The sequence below is a fragment of the Macrobrachium nipponense genome, chromosome 39, assembly GCF_015104395.2.
Source record: "Macrobrachium nipponense isolate FS-2020 chromosome 39, ASM1510439v2, whole genome shotgun sequence".
NCBI lineage: Eukaryota > Metazoa > Arthropoda > Malacostraca > Decapoda > Palaemonidae > Macrobrachium > Macrobrachium nipponense.
Genome location: NC_061099.1, coordinates 37,087,407 through 37,109,155, shown reverse-complemented (window position 1 = coordinate 37,109,155; position 21,749 = coordinate 37,087,407). Strand labels below are relative to the sequence as shown.

Here is a 21,749-nt window from a genome sequence, read left to right as displayed (position 1 = left end):
CCTAACTATACAAACCTGAGGTCCTTTACAACTTTCCGCCTACCGCTCACCACCCACCACAGCCACTCCTCATTCTGCCTCTGGGGCCAAAAGGCAAAGTGAGTGCATACCAACTGGATGGGTGGGACTCCCACCCGTTGTCTTTAATTAAATGTATGAACTTCATCACCTTGTTTAAAGTTGAACGGCCATTTTCCGGCTGCCCTAAAAGTAATTCCTCTTGTAAAGGACCTCAGGTTTACACGTTACTTTAAAAATTTGTCAATTTTATTTACTGTACAGTAAATGTAAGGATATTTCCTATTACTACTGTGTTTGTGCCCAGGAATTGTTTTGTTTGTACAGTATAGTGTTTTTACATTGCATGGAACCAGTGGTTATTCAGCAACCGGATCGACGACTTTACATGACTTCCGAACCATGTCAAGAGTGAACTTCTATCACCGGAAATACACATCTCTCACACCTCAGTGGAATGCCCGAGAATCGGACTTGTGGCCACCGAAGTGACAGGGTAAGACCATACTGATAACACCACTGAGGCGCTAGGAATTGTTTTTTCTTTTATTTTTACTGAATCACGTCAGTCTGCTTAAATCGGACTTCTTGATGGTTGCAAGTACAGTGTTAGTTTCCATCATGAATAGTCTGTTGAAATGGGTCAGAGAAGAAAGAACTATGACTGGTTTCCAGTTACCCATCAGTTGTAGAAATTAGGAACCGATCTGTACCAATTTCCACAATGTATAATTCAACTTAGCCATCATTTCCCCATAAATTGATTGGTACTGAAGAGTCTTGGATGCTTGATACAAAAACTTCCGAAGACTCCAGTCAACATTACAGCCGAGTCATCGAGAGGCTGAGGAAACCAAAGTGGGGGTCCTAGTAAACTTTAGAGCCAATCCAAAGACCCAATGGTAAATGAAGGCCGCAGACAATATGTGGGAAGAGGAGACAACACTTGTACAGGTCCTGGAGATGGCTGCAAAATCAAGAATGTGAGTTGGGGGATAGGATGCATAAATGTGCCCCTGAATCACACGAACATGGGAGGTAACTGTGCCCCAAACGTCCATGGAAGTGTCGTTAATACTCTACATTTGACTGTGGCGGTAGAAATACTGTCAGAAGAGCAATCCCAATCATCAGGGAACTCTCCAAGAGAACAAAAAGTGGAGGCACCACCCCTAAGTGCCATGGAGATGTCTCTAGATGTAAGTAAAATTTATTAGAGATATAGGTTAAAGGATAAAACTATGTTCTTTTACTCGTTTATTGTATGAAAAGTAACCAGTTTTGAATCTATAACATTATAATAGTAATGATAGTTAAATAACCATACATCCCTCGATTTGATTTTTATGTAATTTACATTATATACATAACTGTATATATATACAAATATTTACAAATAGAATAACCAACAATACATTAAGTCAACTCTGGCTGCCCTCGTCTACAATGAAATAAATGTCAACAACTCTAATACATACAACATTTTCTAAGTAGGCTTTATTCACAACAGATTTAAGGCCTATAATCCTAAACTGCAATTACAGGTTATGTTTCCATGCTCAGTCTACTATAACTGACTACCTCAACTAGTCTTGGAATCTACATAAAACTTGTGCTTAATGTCTGAGGGGACTTAATTTCCTTCCTTTGAAGACTTTATGACTGAACACCATTTGGTAAGATTGTGGAATATCACTGAAAAAACAAGACATAATAGACATCAACATATGTATCACTTCCTTATAACCCATCCATTTCTCTCTCTCTCTTTTTTTTTAATTTTATACTTTATTTTCTAATAAATTTCAAGCACTAACTTATTATGAATCTAATATGAAATATGCAAATGGCAGGTTTCCGGAGTTAGAAATGGACTGTTCATGTAAAAATCTTTGACATTTACTATTTTGAGACATTGCCAATGGTTCGAGACAGAGCAAACTTAAAAACTCCTGAAATTGACATTCATTCACAGGTTTTGCTTAAATTCTAATCCAGATTTGGATATTATTCTTGTAAAATGAATATTAAGTTTTATAACTGCAGTGAATCCTTAAAATTAGCAGTTTATTAGAAGACATTATACATTGCATAACTGCATGACTCGACTACTGTACTCTATGAAATTTATTCTGTAATTTTATATTTCTTAAGACAACCAACTTTTCTCATTACATTACCTGGCAATGCTAAAATCGTAAAACTGTTTATTAGAATATACCACACCTGCATCAGTTTTACATGAAGAAAACCTCAGAGTTTTCCCTGTGAATTAACTAAATACTGTATAGAGAAATGGTTCTATAAACCATTGAGACCATTTAAATAATAAAACATGAGAAAAAAGATAGATGAGCACAAAGATCCCTTGCTTCAGTATCACCGTTTTCTTTTTTTCTTTTTTTTTGCCTTATTATTCATTATCACAGAAAATTCTTAACAAACAAAAAGTTTATAACACCCACTCTGTATAATACAATTACCTCTCAAACAGGAGTATAAAAAAAAATAGAAAACTTATAATACCCATCAAATCAAGAACACTGCTGCATACTCAGTACAAATGTTGTCAACAACTACTCAATGTTACTGACAAATCTAATGACTACCTAGGTCACTTTTTGCATTTCATACATATAGTCTGACGGTTCTGTTTGTTTCAATTGAAACATGAAACACTTTTTATTTAAAAATTACACTAAATGTAGATATGTAGCCTGAAAAGAAAAAGGAAAAAAATCATCATTCAAAAACTTGAGAAAGAAAAAAAATACCCATAAAGATTCTGATCCTAGTAAAGGAAGGGTCATACTGTAAGACCACTGTAAGACCTAAAATGGATAAGACAGTTTAAAGCATGAAGAACAATCTCTAATATATATATATAGTATATATAAATTTGGCTACTTTATTTTTCAATCAAGATGGACCAACCCTGTGTCAAAAGCCATAAAAATCAGTATCTCCTCTAAAGATTAATTAAATGAGCTATTCATCTATTTGTGTGTCTCCATACAGAATAATTGGAGGGACAGAATATAAAAGAAAAAAATCCACTGATTACTAAACTAAGGTCAAGGTGATTTACTAACCTTCAACTGTCTACAAAACAAAATTTTTTTTAATAATAACTAAACTCAATGGAAACAATACTGGTTGCAAATTGATGTTAAGAAGTACACACTATATAAGAAATATTTTGTTTCCATTCATCATAAAAAAATATATGTACTGTATTAAGAATTATTTTACCTCCTTAGCTCATATTTTCAGGATGTGCATGAAAACTGTTCATCCTATATAGAGAGGTGTTCCAAGAAAAAAAATTTAAATAAAAAATAAAAAAACCCATCTGATAATCATTCAAAGAAAAGGACTGTTATGCGAGGTGGATAACATTATAAATGCCTAATATTACATCATAATTTTGGTACATATCCATCATAGAGAATACCCATTTGCATAACTGGGTATAAAGTGCTTGGGACTTGTACAAGCTGTTGAGTTTAATCAAATAAAAGCAGAAACACTTAACACAAGTACTTCATCCAAATCAAAATGAGAATCAAATATTTTAAAACATGATTGAGACAACAATAGGTACTGCTTTAAGTTTCATTAAAATTGAAAAAAACTGGACGTTGCTGAGTTGCACATAACATTTAGACCATAGGATTGCAAGAACAATGCTTTGGCTTTCCTTTATATGAAATATTCAATATTTTCTGCATTTGCACATAAAACGTGCAGACCTCTATGGCTCATCAGATCACCTGTATTATCATCATTCATTTCATCAGGTACATTCACTTTTAGCTAAAAATTACTCAATACAATGACATTTACCCAACTACAATAAAGCCTGTCACACTTGAGTGAATGTGATCATCATTATATCTTTTAGCCATGGAAAGTTCAGTTTTAACATTTTTAAGTACTGTACTACAATTGCCAATCTCCTTTCAACCCTCTGGACAATCATACAGGAATTTGGATATTTGATTTAGTGTTTTAAGTAAACCATTTTCCAATACCAAAGATGGTAGAGCCTGAAAAAACACACACATGAAACTCCAAGAAATGGCATTGGGGGGAAAAAACTGACTTTAGAAAATAAGCAATGAATGGTGGAATGGCTATTTACAGCACTATGAAGGTCTAAGAAGGAAGAAGTAGATTTGTAAAAGTATTTCCAAGTAAATATATATTTAATGACAGTAAAATGAAAGTGGTAAATCATAGAACATTAGGTGCTGACTGAAATTTTGGCATTCTCGCATTTATTTGTTTTATTGCTAAGCAAGGCTAAGCATAAGGTAATAAGGATGCCTATAGAGAGCTAATGGAGAAGGCTTTAGAATACACATAGTGGAAAAAGATTAAATCGCAGTAGAAGTCTCTAATACTGAAATCACTATGTGCCTCGTACAATATTTCATTATCAATGAAAATTATCTTAATGCATACAGGATGTAACCTGCCTGAAAAAGATTGAGCAACACAGAATTAACTACAGCACAACAAGAAGGATCCCAAATGATAGCAATTAATGCTTTGCACTAATGTGCAACATCAACAAAGTTTCATTTTCAGTAACAAATTTTCCTTACACTACTGGTCGTATTAGTTTATTGTTGTGCTTTGAAAAAACTTAAAAATAAGAGGCCAATGGGATAGTTTATTGTTGTGCTTTGAAAAAACATAAAACTATGAGAGGGGCCAATGGGATATATTATAACTTGAGGAAGAAACTCCACACATTAGATAAGTGTGAACATAACTCATTTTATTGTACAACTAAACCATCCTAGGGATAAGCTGATGCAAACTAGTTTATCTTTCAACCTAATCACCATACTCAGGTACCAAGCATGGCATATATCCTTCCAATGTGACACCTACTTCATTTGATTTCAAAACTACACAGCATACTTCCAATTCTGCTTAATAGTGCTTTTGCACTATAAAGCTTCTATGAAAGTGATCAATGATAAGCAATCCATTAAAAAAATAAATGTTTCAGAGTAACTGTAAATTGAGTGATAACTGTTCTGATTCAAAAAATTATATGCTGAATGAATGAAACTGTTCTCAAGTCAAGTAATTTTTTTCTAAATATATAACAAATAACTTTAAGTGCAAAAAATACATAATTAACAAGTTGTAATATGTGCTGTGCAGTAATGAAAAAAAAATCTGAACTGACGGGGAACTGCATAAATCTGTTCAAACAACAGAGAAAAAGCAAGGACTTCAACTAAATTTCTGTAAAATGTATGAACTGATGGGGAACTGCATAAATCTGTTCAAACAAAAGAAAAAGCAAGCACTTCAACTAAATTTCTGTAAAATGTATAAGTAAATAAATAACATTACATGTTAATACATACAAGTTTTGGGATCATTAGACACAGAACCAGAAATTTTTAAGTGATTCAAACACATAAGAAAGTACGCAACAACTTTCAAGTGGTTCCCCTAAAAGAATTCACATTGCAAAAAGATTGAAAAGGAATCTGTTTCACTTCAACAAATAAAAAAATTGCCTGGGTAAACTGAAAAGGTACAGGTGGCAATAATGCATTTTCAAGAGATGAACACAGTACAATACTTCCCATACACTGTGAGCTGAAATTTGATCAACCACAATTTTTTCTATAAATGTTAATGACCTGTATTCAAGAATTACATCACATGAGAAAATTGAAGATAAATATGTAGATATATTCTATTTTTCATTACATAACTGATTGGAATAATGACATGATTGTATGATGGATAATAGAATTTACTAAACTGCATTGTGTACAAATAGCTTTAAGAGCATGTAAAACCGGACAGATAAAATATTGGCAGGAAAAGATGGAACTTTGCATGTTTTGCACAAAAGCCATATTATGAGTAGCAAGCATATATACATAACTGCCAAGGTAAAACTATGGGCTGGGGAAAAGAGGGTCAAGATATAAAGAGATTTAAGAAAAATTTTCCAAGAATGTATATTGTAAGAAGCTTAACCATGTTCTGGAATCTATTATGACATTTCACTAATGAAGTAACAGTTCATGAATTATACACATTCAAAGCACAGGCAATAATAAACCCTTTTTTTGTTAAAATTAGCAGTAACACATTCAAAAGTGAAAACTGCACTACAGATATATCTGATAGCTAGCTAAGGATTTGCATTATGAACTGTCAACCAATGCTGTTCATCATAAACAAAGAAGCCTAAACCCCTTAAAAGACAGAAACAAAGTACTGAATTAAAGATTTCTTTAGTACTATCAGTTCTTGAAGAAACCGCCATCATAATGTTTTGCTAGGCTTAATAAAAAACCTGACACTGATAACTGATTTAGTCATATACACAGCAACTCAATCTTACTTAACTAAAACAGACTTACAAATATGACTGACAGATCACAAACACATTTAAATTTTTAATACAGTTCCTCAAGTATGTTCTCATAAATACTCAAATGTGGCCATGATATTCACTGTCAAATATCAAGAGGAGTTCTACAATATAAATAACAGAAGAAATGGAACTATAAGGCTTGAATTGGAGATGGTAATATTTAAGTCGAAAATGCAGATTTTAACTTTCCCTTACTGGTCTTCTATTCGAATACTTCACTGCTTACAAACATCTTCGTTACTATCATCAACAAGCACAATTCTCCCCATTCCACTTGACAAAATAAAGTTGAATGAATTAGGTAGTAATGCCTGTTACACATTTGCATACAACTCATCAAAATCATAACTCATAAGATCATCAGATTCCTATTACTTCCTATGGGTGTTAACCAAAAACATAGTCAAATTTTAAAACCTCTTTTCATATCAATTAGCTTAGCATCCATCAAAATTTACTATCATTAAACAATATTCTCAATTTTCCACTTGCCTCATCTCCATTTATATTTGCCTTTTTAATTTAATTTAACAACAACCCCAACGACCTTCTATGCTTTTAGCACACTCAAACTTAATATTTTATAAAAGTTCTAATAATTTTCCTTCATTCAGGAGGCTGGTTAATAGCTCTTTACTGTTCAGCCCTACCTTCCTTTCTCTCTCATTCTTCTTCTTGCTTTTGACTGGTCATTGTCCATCTCACTGGTCAATGCTTTTTAAAGCCTTCAACTCCATACTACAGTTCAATGGTTACAATTCACCACTGCTTTATGTAAATAAGCCCATTGCATTTACACACGTATTTTCTTTGTAACATTAAAAAATATAAATTAACATTATACAATAATTTAACATACCAAATTCAGCATTGCTATCATTATGCAGGGACAACAAAAATTTACTTCCATGGTAGACATACTAAGAATCACACACACATTTAAAAATTACCTTAGAGCATATTGTTTTTAGAAATGCATTTTCATCTCCACCCTGTCAGTCTCAAAAAATAAATAAAAATGTTTATTTTGTGGTCTATACAGCTAGTTTACAATTTGCTCCTATACTGGTTAGCAGCATTAAAAATGCAAATTTCATACCCATTTATACATAAAATCTTTATGAGTCTTTTTATTTTCATTTCACATCATCCATAATTCAGACTCAAACAGTTAAATAAAAATGTGATGAACAGATGAAAAGTTGAAGCTGAGAGACTTAGAAGGACAAACCTACAGGTAAAATTGAAGACAACCATTATTTAAGACAACAATCCTTTTTCATTTACCTTTGTTGCCTTCAATCATATAAATAATTTAATATAGCAGTACACAAATTAATATCTTATTTTGTCTAGTTACACAATGTTGTAAATGATCTATCTATATCTTAGCTATTGCATGAAATACTTTTGTCATAAATCCAAAACCTAGGAACTTCCAAATAATATTGAATAATAACTATACATTTTTACATAGGGAATGTTAGTAAGCCTTCATCAAGAACACTGTTCTACAACCAGGATGCACAGGTAAGAAAAGCATAAACTATTAACATGAAAAATGAAATGGCATGAAATGAGTGATCAAGTGAAGATAAAACTTTGAAGATGAAAAAAAAAAAAAATAGTACAAGTACTATAAATGCCCTATAGCCTATTGATGAAACTGTAGAATGAATGCACTACAACAAACAAAAAATAAAACTATTTATAGAAAAGTTATAAATTTCTTAACCTGAAGTCAACCAGTGACAATACAGAAAAAAAACAGAACTAATGAAGAATCTGCGGTTTAGACCCAAATGTACATTAACCCTTGTATCATTCATGATACTGTATTCTAAACCATTTAATTTTATTTCTAAATGGGAAATAGCAATATTTAAATCAATAAAAAATGGATCATTATTATTACAAGGAATTACTGATATCTCAATGAGAAAAATGTGAATGACTCCTCCTCAAAACCATCTATGGAAAGTATGAGATGAACGTGATGAAACTCCCCCAGCACCAATCTTCCTTAAAGATAATCAGTAGTGTGCTAAATAAATCATAATGGTGAACTTCCTACCTTTCAGTAATCTTTTCATGTTTAGTGAAGTAAGGTCTTAAAAGTTTCCAACTGCTTCATATAAATATAGCCCATTGCATTTTCAAGACTTGTTTTCTGAGGAATTTACACATTGGGCTTTAAAATTTACTGTTGAAAAACTACTTAAAATTTTGTTGTGTTCTGGGCCTTCCGTTTGTTAACAATACCAGTTACAGTACTTCCTTACAAAGTTTCCTAAAAGTCAGCAGGACACCCTTCTAGTACTGAAGGTTTGAATTCAAATGAAATTTTTTTTTCTATATATTTAAGCAGAGCAATGTTGCAGGCACACTATCAAACACAATTCTCATCCATTTAACTACAGATGACTGCCCCAATTTCTCATTATAGTACTTAATTTTAGAATGCAAACATTCAGCATAGTAAAGTATGAATTTTGTTCTTAAAATAAAGTATCTGCCAATCTCAGGCTACACGCAAATCTTCAGTTTTAAAATCTAACTTTAGTAAACATAATTACTGATCCAAGTCTCTGTCTGCAAATTCAAATGTAGGTAACATATACATCCTGTTGTTTCAAAAGATTCTCCAAATGATAAAAGACTAAAATGCACCACTGAGAAATCCCTTTAAGAAAAGATTAATACATTACCAATAACCGGAATACAACCAATTTGTCACACCTCTTCAGAGCAAAAACTGATTTCATTGGTTATTTCCTTTTAAAGTCAATAAAATAATTATGGTATCATCTCTGTAGATCATATGGAATTTATTTCTGAAAGCATACTACTGATGCAATCATGACTTGACAAAACTAATCAAAATATTAAAAATAAAGTATTTTAAAATATGATAATAGGATTGTGTTCATTAGGATAACCCATATCTTATGCACTAGCAACCACAACGCATGATCAATAAATAGTCATTCACCAATAAGTACAGTACTATATGTACGTGTGTGTGTGTTCAAAAATTATATGTACAGTATACAGTAATATATATATACTGTACATACCATATATACTCATATAGTACACTATAGTATACTGTTCAAAGATACAGTACAAACTGTGTACGTGAGCACAAAGAAACCTGCATAATATGTAATAGGTAGTTTTGAAATTCTACTGACTAAACTTCAGCCCCAAGGTGTTGTACTGCACTTTGTGCCACAGGAACATACTTATCCTCAATCTGGACAAGGAAAATTACACGGCCTACATGGGATCGAAGCCGAGGATCAGGGTGATGAGGAGTCCAGGTGTGCACTATTGGCCCCTCCATTCCCTCTACAGGAACCCAGTGGCCCCAGTAGCTCCTTCCTCCTCTTTTTTTCATCTCTTCATCGGGCCATACAACATCAATGCGCCTTCCCAGGTTTAATGTGTCATACACTTGGTTTGCATCAATTATCTGAAATGAGAAACATAAGACAATGCACAAAAGTCTCTGGGCTTTTATACAACTAGACAAATAAGATAAATTGTTTATCTATGAGAAAAAGATATGTACGTATGTATTAAAAAATGAGTGTCAATGCACTTCCATTAACAATACAATTATCTAATGATACTCAAACCAAACTGCTGCTGATTACATTTGCCTCTTAAACATAATACGTAAACTTGGCAAAAAAGCATATTATAACTTCTTCCTCTAAACATCATAAGGAGACATCAGTGACAATTTTTTTTTTTCTTTTTTACTTTTGTTGTACTATATGCTTTTATATCTCTGAAAGTCAGACTACACCCTAAATTCAAATCAAGACTTGTTTTATTTATTTATTTATTTTAAGTAGATCATAAATGTGGATAGTGACCCCCATGAGGGAGTGACTCTAATTTATGTGCAACAATTACTTTAATCTGGGACATTCCAAATAATTTTATCTGCAGTCAATTCACAGAAAGAGAGGAGGGTAAGCATTGGTCGAAGCTTAAAAATAACTCTGAAAAACTGTTAACATGAAGTAAAACTAATTCTGTGATGCTGAGCAGTAGCTATGAGAGAAAACCATAAGTAGCAAGTAATATTTCAAAACTTAACTTATATAGTAATTTAAAACTATGTATTACCTCTTTTAAGTCATTTTTTTTTTTTTTTTATCAAACTATCTATTACCTCTTGTCTTTTTTTATCAATTTCATTAATAATTCACACAAGTTAGGCCAAAAAGATTTTATAGAACTAAAGGAAAGATTTTCTGGTGAGATATAAAGAAAATATTTTAATTTTCTGCATGTCACTGACAATAAGAAAACACCTTACCCAAATAAGTTTAAGTCATGTAAGTAACTAAAAATGAATTAATTTCTATGATACCATTATTCCTGGTACGTAACTACAGTTATATCCAAAGAAATGAAGAAGTTTGCCACTAACCCAGCCAACTTCCTAAGTCATCAATGTGAAAAGTTGTATTTATGTCTTGGTTCCAAAAACATTTTAGGTGATGAAAATCCAACAACAGCTTCCACTATTAGCTTTGAAATTAATTCCCACCCCTGCAATTATATTTCTCCTAGATAACAGAATAAAAAGAGGGAAGGAGTACAAGAAAACAAAAAGTATTTTGAATGAACTGCACTGATACTTAAACCATACTCTTTCCCTATGGTCTTTCTAAATGGATTATTCTAAAAAGACTACAGTGTATGTTATGTTAAGCAACTATGGTCTTTCTAAAAGGATTATTCTAAAAAGACTACAGTGTATGTTAAGCACATCTAAAATTATGCACCATCTCATAGCAACTTTATATTCAACACCTAATTTCTATGATAATTTTGTCTAAGTATTACAAGTTTCATAATAGGGCTCTCATGAAAACACACCAACAAAATAAACCTTACTTCTGCCACAATTACTTTAGATATAAAATAACTAAACCACATAGATGCCAGAATGTAAACTGACAATCCATTTCAATATTCTCAATATATTGGCCAACCTTAAAATTTTGCCCAGTCTGGGAAAGTGTTTAATATATATTTAGCCCATCCCTTAAAGGTTAACCTTAGAATATAATGTAAAACCAAAGTTTTGATAGTTTCAATTAATTCATTATTAAAAAACCAACTTTCTGTACCAGGAAAATTAAAAATTGACGAGTGAATAAGGGCAGTGTGAAATAAAGCAATAATAATAAAAACATTAGATTCTTACACTATCAATTAAAGTCTAGGCATAGAGGTATGACATCCACACAAAAATTACAAAAACAACTTACAAATACAGACACCACACTACTTACAAATATTCAGAGACAGAAACAAACGGGATAGCAAAATTTTGTTCTGCGTGCCTATTCTATAAAATATAGTGCTGTTTTAAGATGAAAAAACATACAGTAGTGTATTGACTACTATATGTCATCTGCTTAAACAGTAACCAACTAACAAGCAATTCACCATACAGAAGGCCATCTGGAACGTAACTCGTTTGTAAGCAGGGTGTTGTTTGTAACATGAGATGCCAGTTATACTGAATGAATTTTCAATCTAATAACCATGCTATGAAAATAATAAACGTGACTTAATTTGATTAACTGCAATAACTTTCCAGTATTTATATAAAATTACTCTACAGGAAACATTGCTTTAAAGCTGGTTAATAATGTATTCATATTAGTACTTACCCTCACTCTTTGTACATGTTTATCAGGTGGTGGAGTTGTAAATTTTTCTTCCCTCTCCTCATGTAGGGTTGAGCTATCATCACGGAGACTTGTGGCATCCCATCCTGATTCACGAAGATGAGGCTCTTTTGCTTGACTGGTAACGATTGGGATGGGTGGAATGTCTCTTGCAGGGGTTGACAATGATGATGTTGGGGTACTTCGGCTACTTGCAGACATTCCACCTCGCAAGCGCTTCTCCCCACCTACTAAGGATACATCACGACCACTGTGGAGGGACACTTCTCTACCACTATGCAAGGAACCTTCTCGACCACTATGAAGAGAGCCTTCTCGTCCACTATGAATTGAGCCGGCATCTCTTCCACTCTGGAGAGACACATCTCTTCCACTCCACTCACGATCTTTACTACTGGCTGAACCCTCACTAAGTCCATCTCTGTCCCGGGGATCTAACCGTGACAAGCCAGCTGTTGTGTCTGAGAGCAGACCTGCTAAACTAGCCAAAGTTGAGGTAGACTGTTTATTTCCAGGACCAACCAATGAAGAAACTGTTGATACAATAGAGCCTCTGTTGGCATGTAAGGATCCTCGTGACAATGAACCACCTCGCCCAAGGCTTCCCTGACCAAGACTACCTGCTGCTGTTACCAAGCTGAGACCACCTACTTGAGAGCCATCTTGACTACTTCCAGACCCCAAACTTACAGGAACAGTTGTCAGAACTGTAACAAACATGAACAGAGTGCAAGGATTTATTGAATCAATTCATTCAATAATGTAAACCAATATAAAACATGAGGCAAAAGAAATGGATACAACCATTTTAGTTGTGAAACTCAGATTTGTTAGCACATACTTATAAAGTAGGGACTCTCGAATATTTCTAATAAGCAATGGAAGAATGCTTTATAAAATTGTTCACTGTAGCGCAAAACATTGATTAGTGTACATAGAATTTTTATTGTACTCTCAACAATAAAAATGAAGATACAGTTTTTCTGATCTTTGGACACATATTGCTCAAAAATGCAACATCTGGCAACTCTAGAAAGGGGGCAGAGCTTCAAAATCATTGTGTTTTTTGCTTCGTAGATTTCCAGGAACTTTAAACCATAAAGATTCTGTAGAAGTCCTATAATCATTTATACTTCCATGTAGTAACAGCTCTATATTATTCGTTAACGTTGGTTTGGTAATGTCAGTTCAGAGCAGAATATCGATCATCCTTCTTTACCTACTGTGAAACCTTACTCATATGTGATGTTATGACATTAAAATGACGTTAAAATTCATGTGTAATCGGAAACAGATTTTAAATAATGAGAAAATTTTTTCAAATTTGGGTAATACCAGTGGAAATCATGAGGAACCAAATAGTAATGAATGCATCATCAGAGAGAAAGCATAGGCTTTAGAGATATTTAATTCATTATACGTATTTACTCAAAAAGATTGAGTGATAATATTTTTTTTAAATAAAAATTTTTAGAAGTAGACAGAAAGAGTGAGAGAGAGAGAGAGAGCAAATTCTGCTTATGTGAAACCATAGGTCTATTTATATGTAGCTACTCAATTCATATTTTCTTAGGGAAATTGAGTGAAAATATAATCTTGAAGTATGTTGAAAATATAATCTTGAAGTATGTTTCAGAAGAGAAGAGAAAGAGAGAGAGAGAATAGTATTCAAGTTAATTCTCTAAGAAATTCATAACCTAACCTTGATTTCATTCTACAGTTGCTGTAACATTCCAAGATTGCAAAAAAGTGGAAAATTTCAACCATAGGCTACAGTCATTCTTTCTTTCTTGATATAGTCTACTTTTCAAAATCGATTTTCATCCACAAATCATTCTTGAAAAAAGCTGTGTAAAGTAAAAATATTTATTACCACAAATAACTCAATATCTATCGCACAGCAATAAAAGTTTTATATCGTGCAAAAAATGCTGATGTGTTGGGAAATCTTTCAGCCTCAAGGAAAAGTAACGCAGCTGTGTTAGCTGTCTAGGCTAACTCTGAACTGTTTGTAATGGAAGTGTGGCCAGAAAATCTTTGAGTTGACAGGCTACTTTAACCTTGATAAAGATTTCCTTTTAATGACAGCAGCTTTGTAAACAGCTAGTACTAGCATTTGATCCATGTCAACGTCAAAGTCATAAAAGTGTGAAAGCCGTTACCCCAGTACCCTGTGACTTTTGCTTTCCTGCCCCTGAAGCACTTGGGCTCTTCCTCACATCATGGAAAACGCTCTTGCGGATTCAATAAATTTGTTCAACCTACCTTAGCCATCGCATCATTCAAGTCAGCTAACTTTAAATGCTTTAGAATACAAACATAAATTTGTAGAAACTAAAATAATTACTATCACCATTTATGATGATGCAACAATATTCTCATTCATAAAGCAAAAGAAGTATATATTGTCATGATAAATACTAGTAATGAAAATCAGAAATTCACACTCTACCTTCCAGATATCTATGAACAAATCCATCAGAGAAATTCCAGTTACTTCAGACATAAATCATGTTTTTAAGTATCTGAACATTTTAGTTTTGCAGTTGTAATTTATATAATATAATTTGCATTGTATTTTCTTATTCTAGAGTATATTTAGCGAGGTTATGTCTCTTTAGTAAAGAAACAAGAACTTTATATCTCTCTCTCTCTTTTTATATATATATATAATAACTGTTCAAATAGAATTACTGGAAAAAATTGTGGTTGGATGAAACTTCCAAGGCATTAATGAAGATGACGCCAAACTTGATACTACTGTACTACAATAAAACTCCTTACAGCTTTAAAGAAAATGATAAAGCTGATTACATGTTTAGTATATATGTGAGCAAAAAAATTGGAAAGGCTTCAATTGTCTATGGGACCCATAGCAGTTATGTATGAAGGGACTGCTGAGGAAATTGACAGGGTGAGAAATCTGTTGACAATTAGAATGGGTACAAAGGTTAGCATACGTGATAGGACAGATAAAAGTTTTATGAGATGATTCGGTCATGGAGAAAAAGTGTTAGAATGGCAGATTGGTGAAGAGTATACTATTCATTGGTAATGGAACAAAACAGATGGAGACCTAAAAGTTTTGTATACAGCATGAAAGAGTGAATGGGAAGGATTATAGTTACTAACACAGATGGAATAAGACAAGAATTACATAAAATTTCATGACATGATTACAGTGGCACCGAGAAGTCTGGGGTAAAGGATGATAGGAAGAAATAGGGAAAAACATGAGATGATGCAAGTTGTAACTGTATGAAAGTGGAAATCACACAGATATACATACGAGGGGGGACCCAAAAGTAACCGAAATTGTGTCATAGAATTTTATTCAGTTACTGTTACATGTTTACAGTCTTATCACCTTCAAAGTATTCTCCATTTGAAGCAATGCACTTATCCAGACGTGTTTTCCACTGTTGAAAGCAATTCTGGAACTCTTGTGAAGTTATGGCTTTTAATGACTCTGTCGTTTTCTTCTGAACCTCTTCAACGTCTGCAAAACGTTTTCCTTTGAGGGCTTTCTTCATTCGGGGGAACAAAAAGAAGTCACAGGGAGCAAGATCGGGTGAATAGGGAGGGTGGGTAAGTGGGGTCATGCCATTCTTGGTCAGAAACTGTCTCACACTCAAGGCGGTGTGCGCTGGTGCATTGTCGTGATGAAGCCACCACCCTCCACTTTGCCACAGGTCGGGGCGTTTCCGTCTCACGACAATGCACCAGCGCACACCGCCTTGAGTGTGAGACAGTTTCTGACCAAGAATGGCATGACCCCACTTACCCACCCTCCCTATTCACCCGATCTTGCTCCCTGTGACTTCTTTTTGTTCCCCCGAATGAAGAAAGCCCTCAAAGGAAAACGTTTTGCAGACGTTGAAGAGGTTCAGAAGAAAACGACAGAGTCATTAAAAGCCATAACTTCACAAGAGTTCCAGAATTGCTTTCAACAGTGGAAAACACGTCTGGATAAGTGCATTGCTTCAAATGGAGAATACTTTGAAGGTGATAAGACTGTAAACATGTAACAATAACTGAATAAAATTCTATGACACAATTCCGGTTACTTTTGGGTCCCCCCTCGTAAAAGGATGAATCAGGCTTTAAAGAACAAAGGGATGAATAAAAAGAAGGCAAAATACACAAGTAGGGGGAGGAAGTTAATATATAAAATGAGTTGTCACATGCAGGAATTGCTAGCAGGATATTTAAAATTAAACAACTTCAATTGAAGATTTGAAAATGATGAAATTCTCATTCTTAAAACTAAACCGATCTCTTTTAAATGATAGCTGAGGCAGTTTCCTTTAAGATGGCACTAGTAACATAAGGGGTCAACCATTTATAATCTCTGAGCCAACAAAATTGCAAAAAAATATTGGTTCCAAATTTATTTCAAGAGCTTAGGCAATGATTTTTTAATGGAAGCTGAACCTATTTCCTTAATTCTTTAAGATTTTTACACCCCAGGTAATTCATATCTATCCCAGTTTTACTTGGCTTCTTGCTGACCATTCTCCTTCAGCATGATAATTCTACTTGAGCAGCCTGAGAAAATTTACTCATGATAAAAAGCAACTTTTTATGTCAACTTAAAACTGAGTAATTGTACTACATTGTAGTATGTTTTATAAAGAAAAAATCCAAAAACAGATGACACATAAGTCTGCAGACATTCAAGGATCATGAATGTGGCCATACATAATTGACATGGTTGTGAAGAAACAAAAAAACATGAATGTACATTATAATAAATGAATACATGTTAGCCTGCCACACCTATTAAATACCAAGACCAACTTTTTTAATCTAAATATTGCACAAAATTAAAGAAAATTAGCCTGTTGAAATGACATTCCATAATACACAATTAAAATTCTCATTTACACCTCATTCTACAGTCATGAGGTAGGCATGGAAACATGTGAAAGTAATACTACTGCAAATTAAGCTTGGCTACAGTATTCTCCATATATAAAGTAGAGGCAGAACAGTTTCTGCTACTGCATTTAATCTACACATTACTTAGTGTTAGTACCTTGATGAAGTGGAATGTTTCCATGGTGAGGTTCAGTAACTCTGCCACATTCATCATTAAGCCCTGAACTGCCACTAGAGCATCCTTCACCACACCGCTGCTGCACTCTACAAAATAAGATAACATTACAGTATATTAAATACAAAGGAAAAAGGCTATACAATATCTATAATCCTAATATTAAACAGGGAACCACAATAACAGAAATCATACAACAGTAAAATTGCTCATAACTGACCCACTGTGGGATATCCTAAAATGACAAAGGTATCACGAACTATTTTGTCCCTCATTACAAATAAACAATAATTTTGTCACTCATACCAAATATCAATACAGTAGCTCACCAAGATAACGGCTTGAAGCATCTGAGCCTACCCCGCTGTAAAATAAACTCATTGTGTATATACGTGTGTATTTATACCCCTTACCCCCTTAAACTTATACATACTGTAAAATTCTAATAACTGCCTATTTTAACAGTTCACTGCCTTATTTGATAGTTCTAACAAACAATATACATACAATAAATTACCATTCTAAAATGATTTAAAACAAAAAAACAAACAAATACACACCAAGCCATCCTAAACCACCCAAAGTCATCTTTTAGCAACTAAATGTTGCCCCATTATACATAAGCATAGTTGTTTTCCTTCATAGTAGTTTTTTTTTTTTCAATGTATTTAGATAAAGAAACACATACATACTCATAAAGTAAGATAAAGCCCTATTGCTAATTTAAATTATAATCTACAGTAGGGTAAAAGCTTTAGCATAATTATTAGAGTTGAAAGCAATGTAAATTAATAAAGAAACAGTAACAATAAAATTTACCTATCTTTACAAAGAATATGGAAGATATTTTAGAATAATAAATAAAAATAAATGTATATACTTGTGATTTTACCTCTGTACTAACCTCTTTTCCTCCATCTCTTTTAATTATATAAGTTAAAAGTGTAACAGAGAATGATAAAAGTAGTGTTACAACTGAAGGAAAAACAGCTGTTTTGCTAAGAACAACCAAATCACATTTCAACCATCCTACATTAGTAAACAATTACCATAGTTATGTTGCAAATGATGTTAAATAGAATAGGACATATATTTTTACATTACATCCTTATTCACTATGGAGAAAAAATCATCAAAGAAATATACTATGCCGCAATACTAAATTTAAGCTGCAAGTTGTAGCCGGAGCTGAGAAGATAATGTTCAAGCTGCTAAGAACTATAAATTATCGTGCATCAGCAACATAGATTAAACTCCTGTGAACTTTGATATCCATCTAAAGCGACTGTAAATTAACTGGTGAGAAAAGTATTTTAATCAAAACTACCAGGAATGAAAAGACATTTTACTGTTGTTTTACACTGATAAAAGATAAATACATAAAGGTCATATGATGAAACCAAAAGAAAATAGCGAAAGGAATCTGTTGATTTTTCTACACAAAAGAAGCTGTCCCCAGTGCCATGAACTATCGAAAAAGAGAGATACCTATCAAGTCATATTTTGACTTCAAAACACTTTGTATAAGAAAATACAACCTTGTCCTTTATAAATGGAGAATCTAGAGATTCATTTACACTAACTAGAAGCAAGAAAATCGCTCTGAATTGAGTTAAATATGGCAAAATAAACTTACCTTGTAATAGCCCTCAACTGATAGCCAAACCAAAACACTGATCACTTTGTCTGAATTTTATAATACATTAGTAATATGAGAATGCATATAATATCATTGAATACGGTGAAGTAAAATGTAACTTTTTAAAAGAGACATGGATAAGATGCATATTCGTTTTGTTTGTATTTGATAATATGATACTAATAATGAATATTACATGTTCGGCGCTGGATCCGGATGCAAAAACCCTCAAATTGTTATTTCCATTTTGCATCGATCTATCCGGAGGTACGATATACCGCAGTCCGTTATCTCGGTGTGCTACTGTACCTATTTTTCACAACTTTATTATCAACCCTTAAATGCCGAAGCGGTAAAAAAAAAATGGTCTCCCGTGTGCCGGAGGTGTTTCGGAGTGAGCGCGGAAGCGGAAAAAATATTTCTTTTCAAAAAACACAGAGCGCTTAGTTTTCAAGATTAAGAGTTCATTTTTGGCTCCTTTTTTTGTCATTGCCTGAAGTTTAGTATGCAACCATCAGAAATGAAAAAAATTATCATTATCATATATAAATAATGCGATATATGATTAGCGCAGAAATGAAATTTCATATATAATTGTATTCAAATCGCGCTGTGCGCAAAACGATTAAAGGTAACAAGTTACTTTTTTTTCACTGTAATGTACACTAAATTGCGATCATTTTGGTATATAACACATTGTAAAATGATAAAAGCAACACAGAGAAAATATTATCACAAAATGATGCATAAATTCGTAACGCGCGGACATAAAACTTTTTTTTTTTTAAATTCACCATAAATCTAAATATTGTTATAGAGACTTCGAATTTGTTTCAAGATGAAGTTAAATGATGGAATATTACGATACTGTAAGAGTTTTAGCTTACAATTGCAGTTTTCGACCATTTCGGACGAGTTAAAGTTGACCAAATGTCAAAATTTTTTTATACATTTTTTTTTATATGCAATAATTTCGGAAATTAGAAAAGCTACATCCTTCAAATATTTTTCCTTTTATTCTACATGAAATTGCGCACATTTTTATATATAAAACTCTATGAAATGCCTAATATGAAATGGAGCAAATTTTCCGAGAATGCGATGTACGAATTTCGGAGTTTTATGGCGGAGAATCCGCGCGCGGAGGGAAGGAAAGTTTTTTTCATAAATTCATCATAAATCGAAATATTGTGCTAGAGACTTCGAATTTGTTGCAAAATGAAGGTAAATGATTGAATATTACTAAAATATAAGAGTTTTAGCTTACAATTGCGTTTTTCGACCATTTCGGTAGAGTCAAAGTTGACCGAACGTGGCTTTTTCTATTTATCGTGATTTATATGCAAATATTTCCAAAATGAGAAAAGCTACAACCTTCAATTATTTATTGTTGTATTCTACATAAAATTGCGCACATTTTCATATATAAAACTTTATGTAACGGCTCATTTAAAATGGCGCAAACATTACCACAATCGCACGTATGATTTTTTCGGAAGAGTTACCGCGCGGACGTAAAGAAAATGTTATTTTTTTCATAAATTCACCATAAATCGAAATATTGTGCTAGAGACTTCCAATTTGTTACAAAATGAAGGTAAATGATTGAATATTACTAAAATAGAAGAGTTTTAGCTTACAATTGCGTTTTTCGACCATTTCGGTAAAGTCAAAATTGACCAAAGGTTGGAAATTTGTCACTTATCATTTTTTATGTGAAAATATTTCAAAACTGATAAAAGCTACAACCATGGGTTGTTTATAGTTGTATTGTGCATGAAATTGCGCACATTTCCATATATAAAATTTTATGTAACAGCTAATTTTAAAATGGTGCAAACATTACCACAATCGCAAGTATGATTTTTTTCGGAAGAGTTACTGCGCGGACGTAAGGAAAAAGTTTTTCATAAATTCACCATAAATCGAAATATTGTGCTAGAGACTTCCAATTTGTTGCAAAATTAAGGTAAATAGTTGAATATTACTAAAATACGTATAAGCGTTTTAGCTTACAATTGCGTTTTTCAACCATTTCGGTAGAGTCAAAGTTGACCGAAGGTTGAAATTTTGGCACTTATTGTTATTTATATGGAAATATTTCAAAACTGATAAAAGCTACAATCATGAGTATTTTTTTTTTTTTGTATTCTAAATGAAATTGCGCACATTTTCATATATAATTCTTCATGTAACGGCTAATTTAAAAAGGTGCAAAAATTATGTCAAAGTGACGAAATAATTTTTGAGATGTGTCACTGATACTTTTTAAGTGCGATAAGAAAGAAATTCGCGCTTGCGCACCTGCGTAACGATTATAAACAAAACAACGCCTTGATCCGTGAACTCCCAGCATCCCCCAAGGCGCGTGATTCAAAAGTTTTCGGGTGGTAGGCCTATAAGTATTTTTCCGCGAATTTAAAAATAAACTTTTTTGAGTCGACGTATGGTACATCCATTCGGCATACGGGAGACATTTTGACTCGACGTTTAATACGTCCATTCGGCGTTTAAGGGTTAAATAACTCATAAAACCTTACATCAAACATATACTGAGCTCACTGAACTCTGATAAACCATACAACTAACATACAAATTGATGCATTTGATGGCAGACACGAACGAACTGAAACTAAACATTCAATGCTTTCATAATAAAAAATTTGGTGTTTGATAATCTCTCTTACTCTAAAATTTATTCTTTATAAAAAATAATTTGAGAGAAGAGAGAAAGAGCAAATGTGCAGCATGTGCATACTTGACCTCAATGTGAAGAGTATATTACTATATTTAGTACATTAAATTGCAATATATGTAAAATACAAGTACTGTACCCGGTAGATAGGTGAGGTGAGGGCACGGTACATACATGTGCATAGTACACATATAGACTAA

At 33.0% G+C, this 21,749-nt stretch overlaps 1 protein-coding gene across 1 annotated transcript in view; it reads right to left on the bottom strand.

The window, feature by feature from the left end:
* Positions 1-1,262: 1,262 nt before the first annotated feature.
* LOC135210310 (pecanex-like protein 1) overlaps positions 1,263-21,749 on the bottom strand; it is a gene marked incomplete at its 5' end in the record, with an annotated part of 104,463 nt that continues 83,976 nt past the window's right edge. The window contains 3 exon segments of the mRNA XM_064243193.1: positions 1,263-9,914; positions 12,142-12,866; positions 17,198-17,304. Coding sequence (XP_064099263.1) covers positions 9,633-9,914; positions 12,142-12,866; positions 17,198-17,304 — 1,114 coding nt within the window.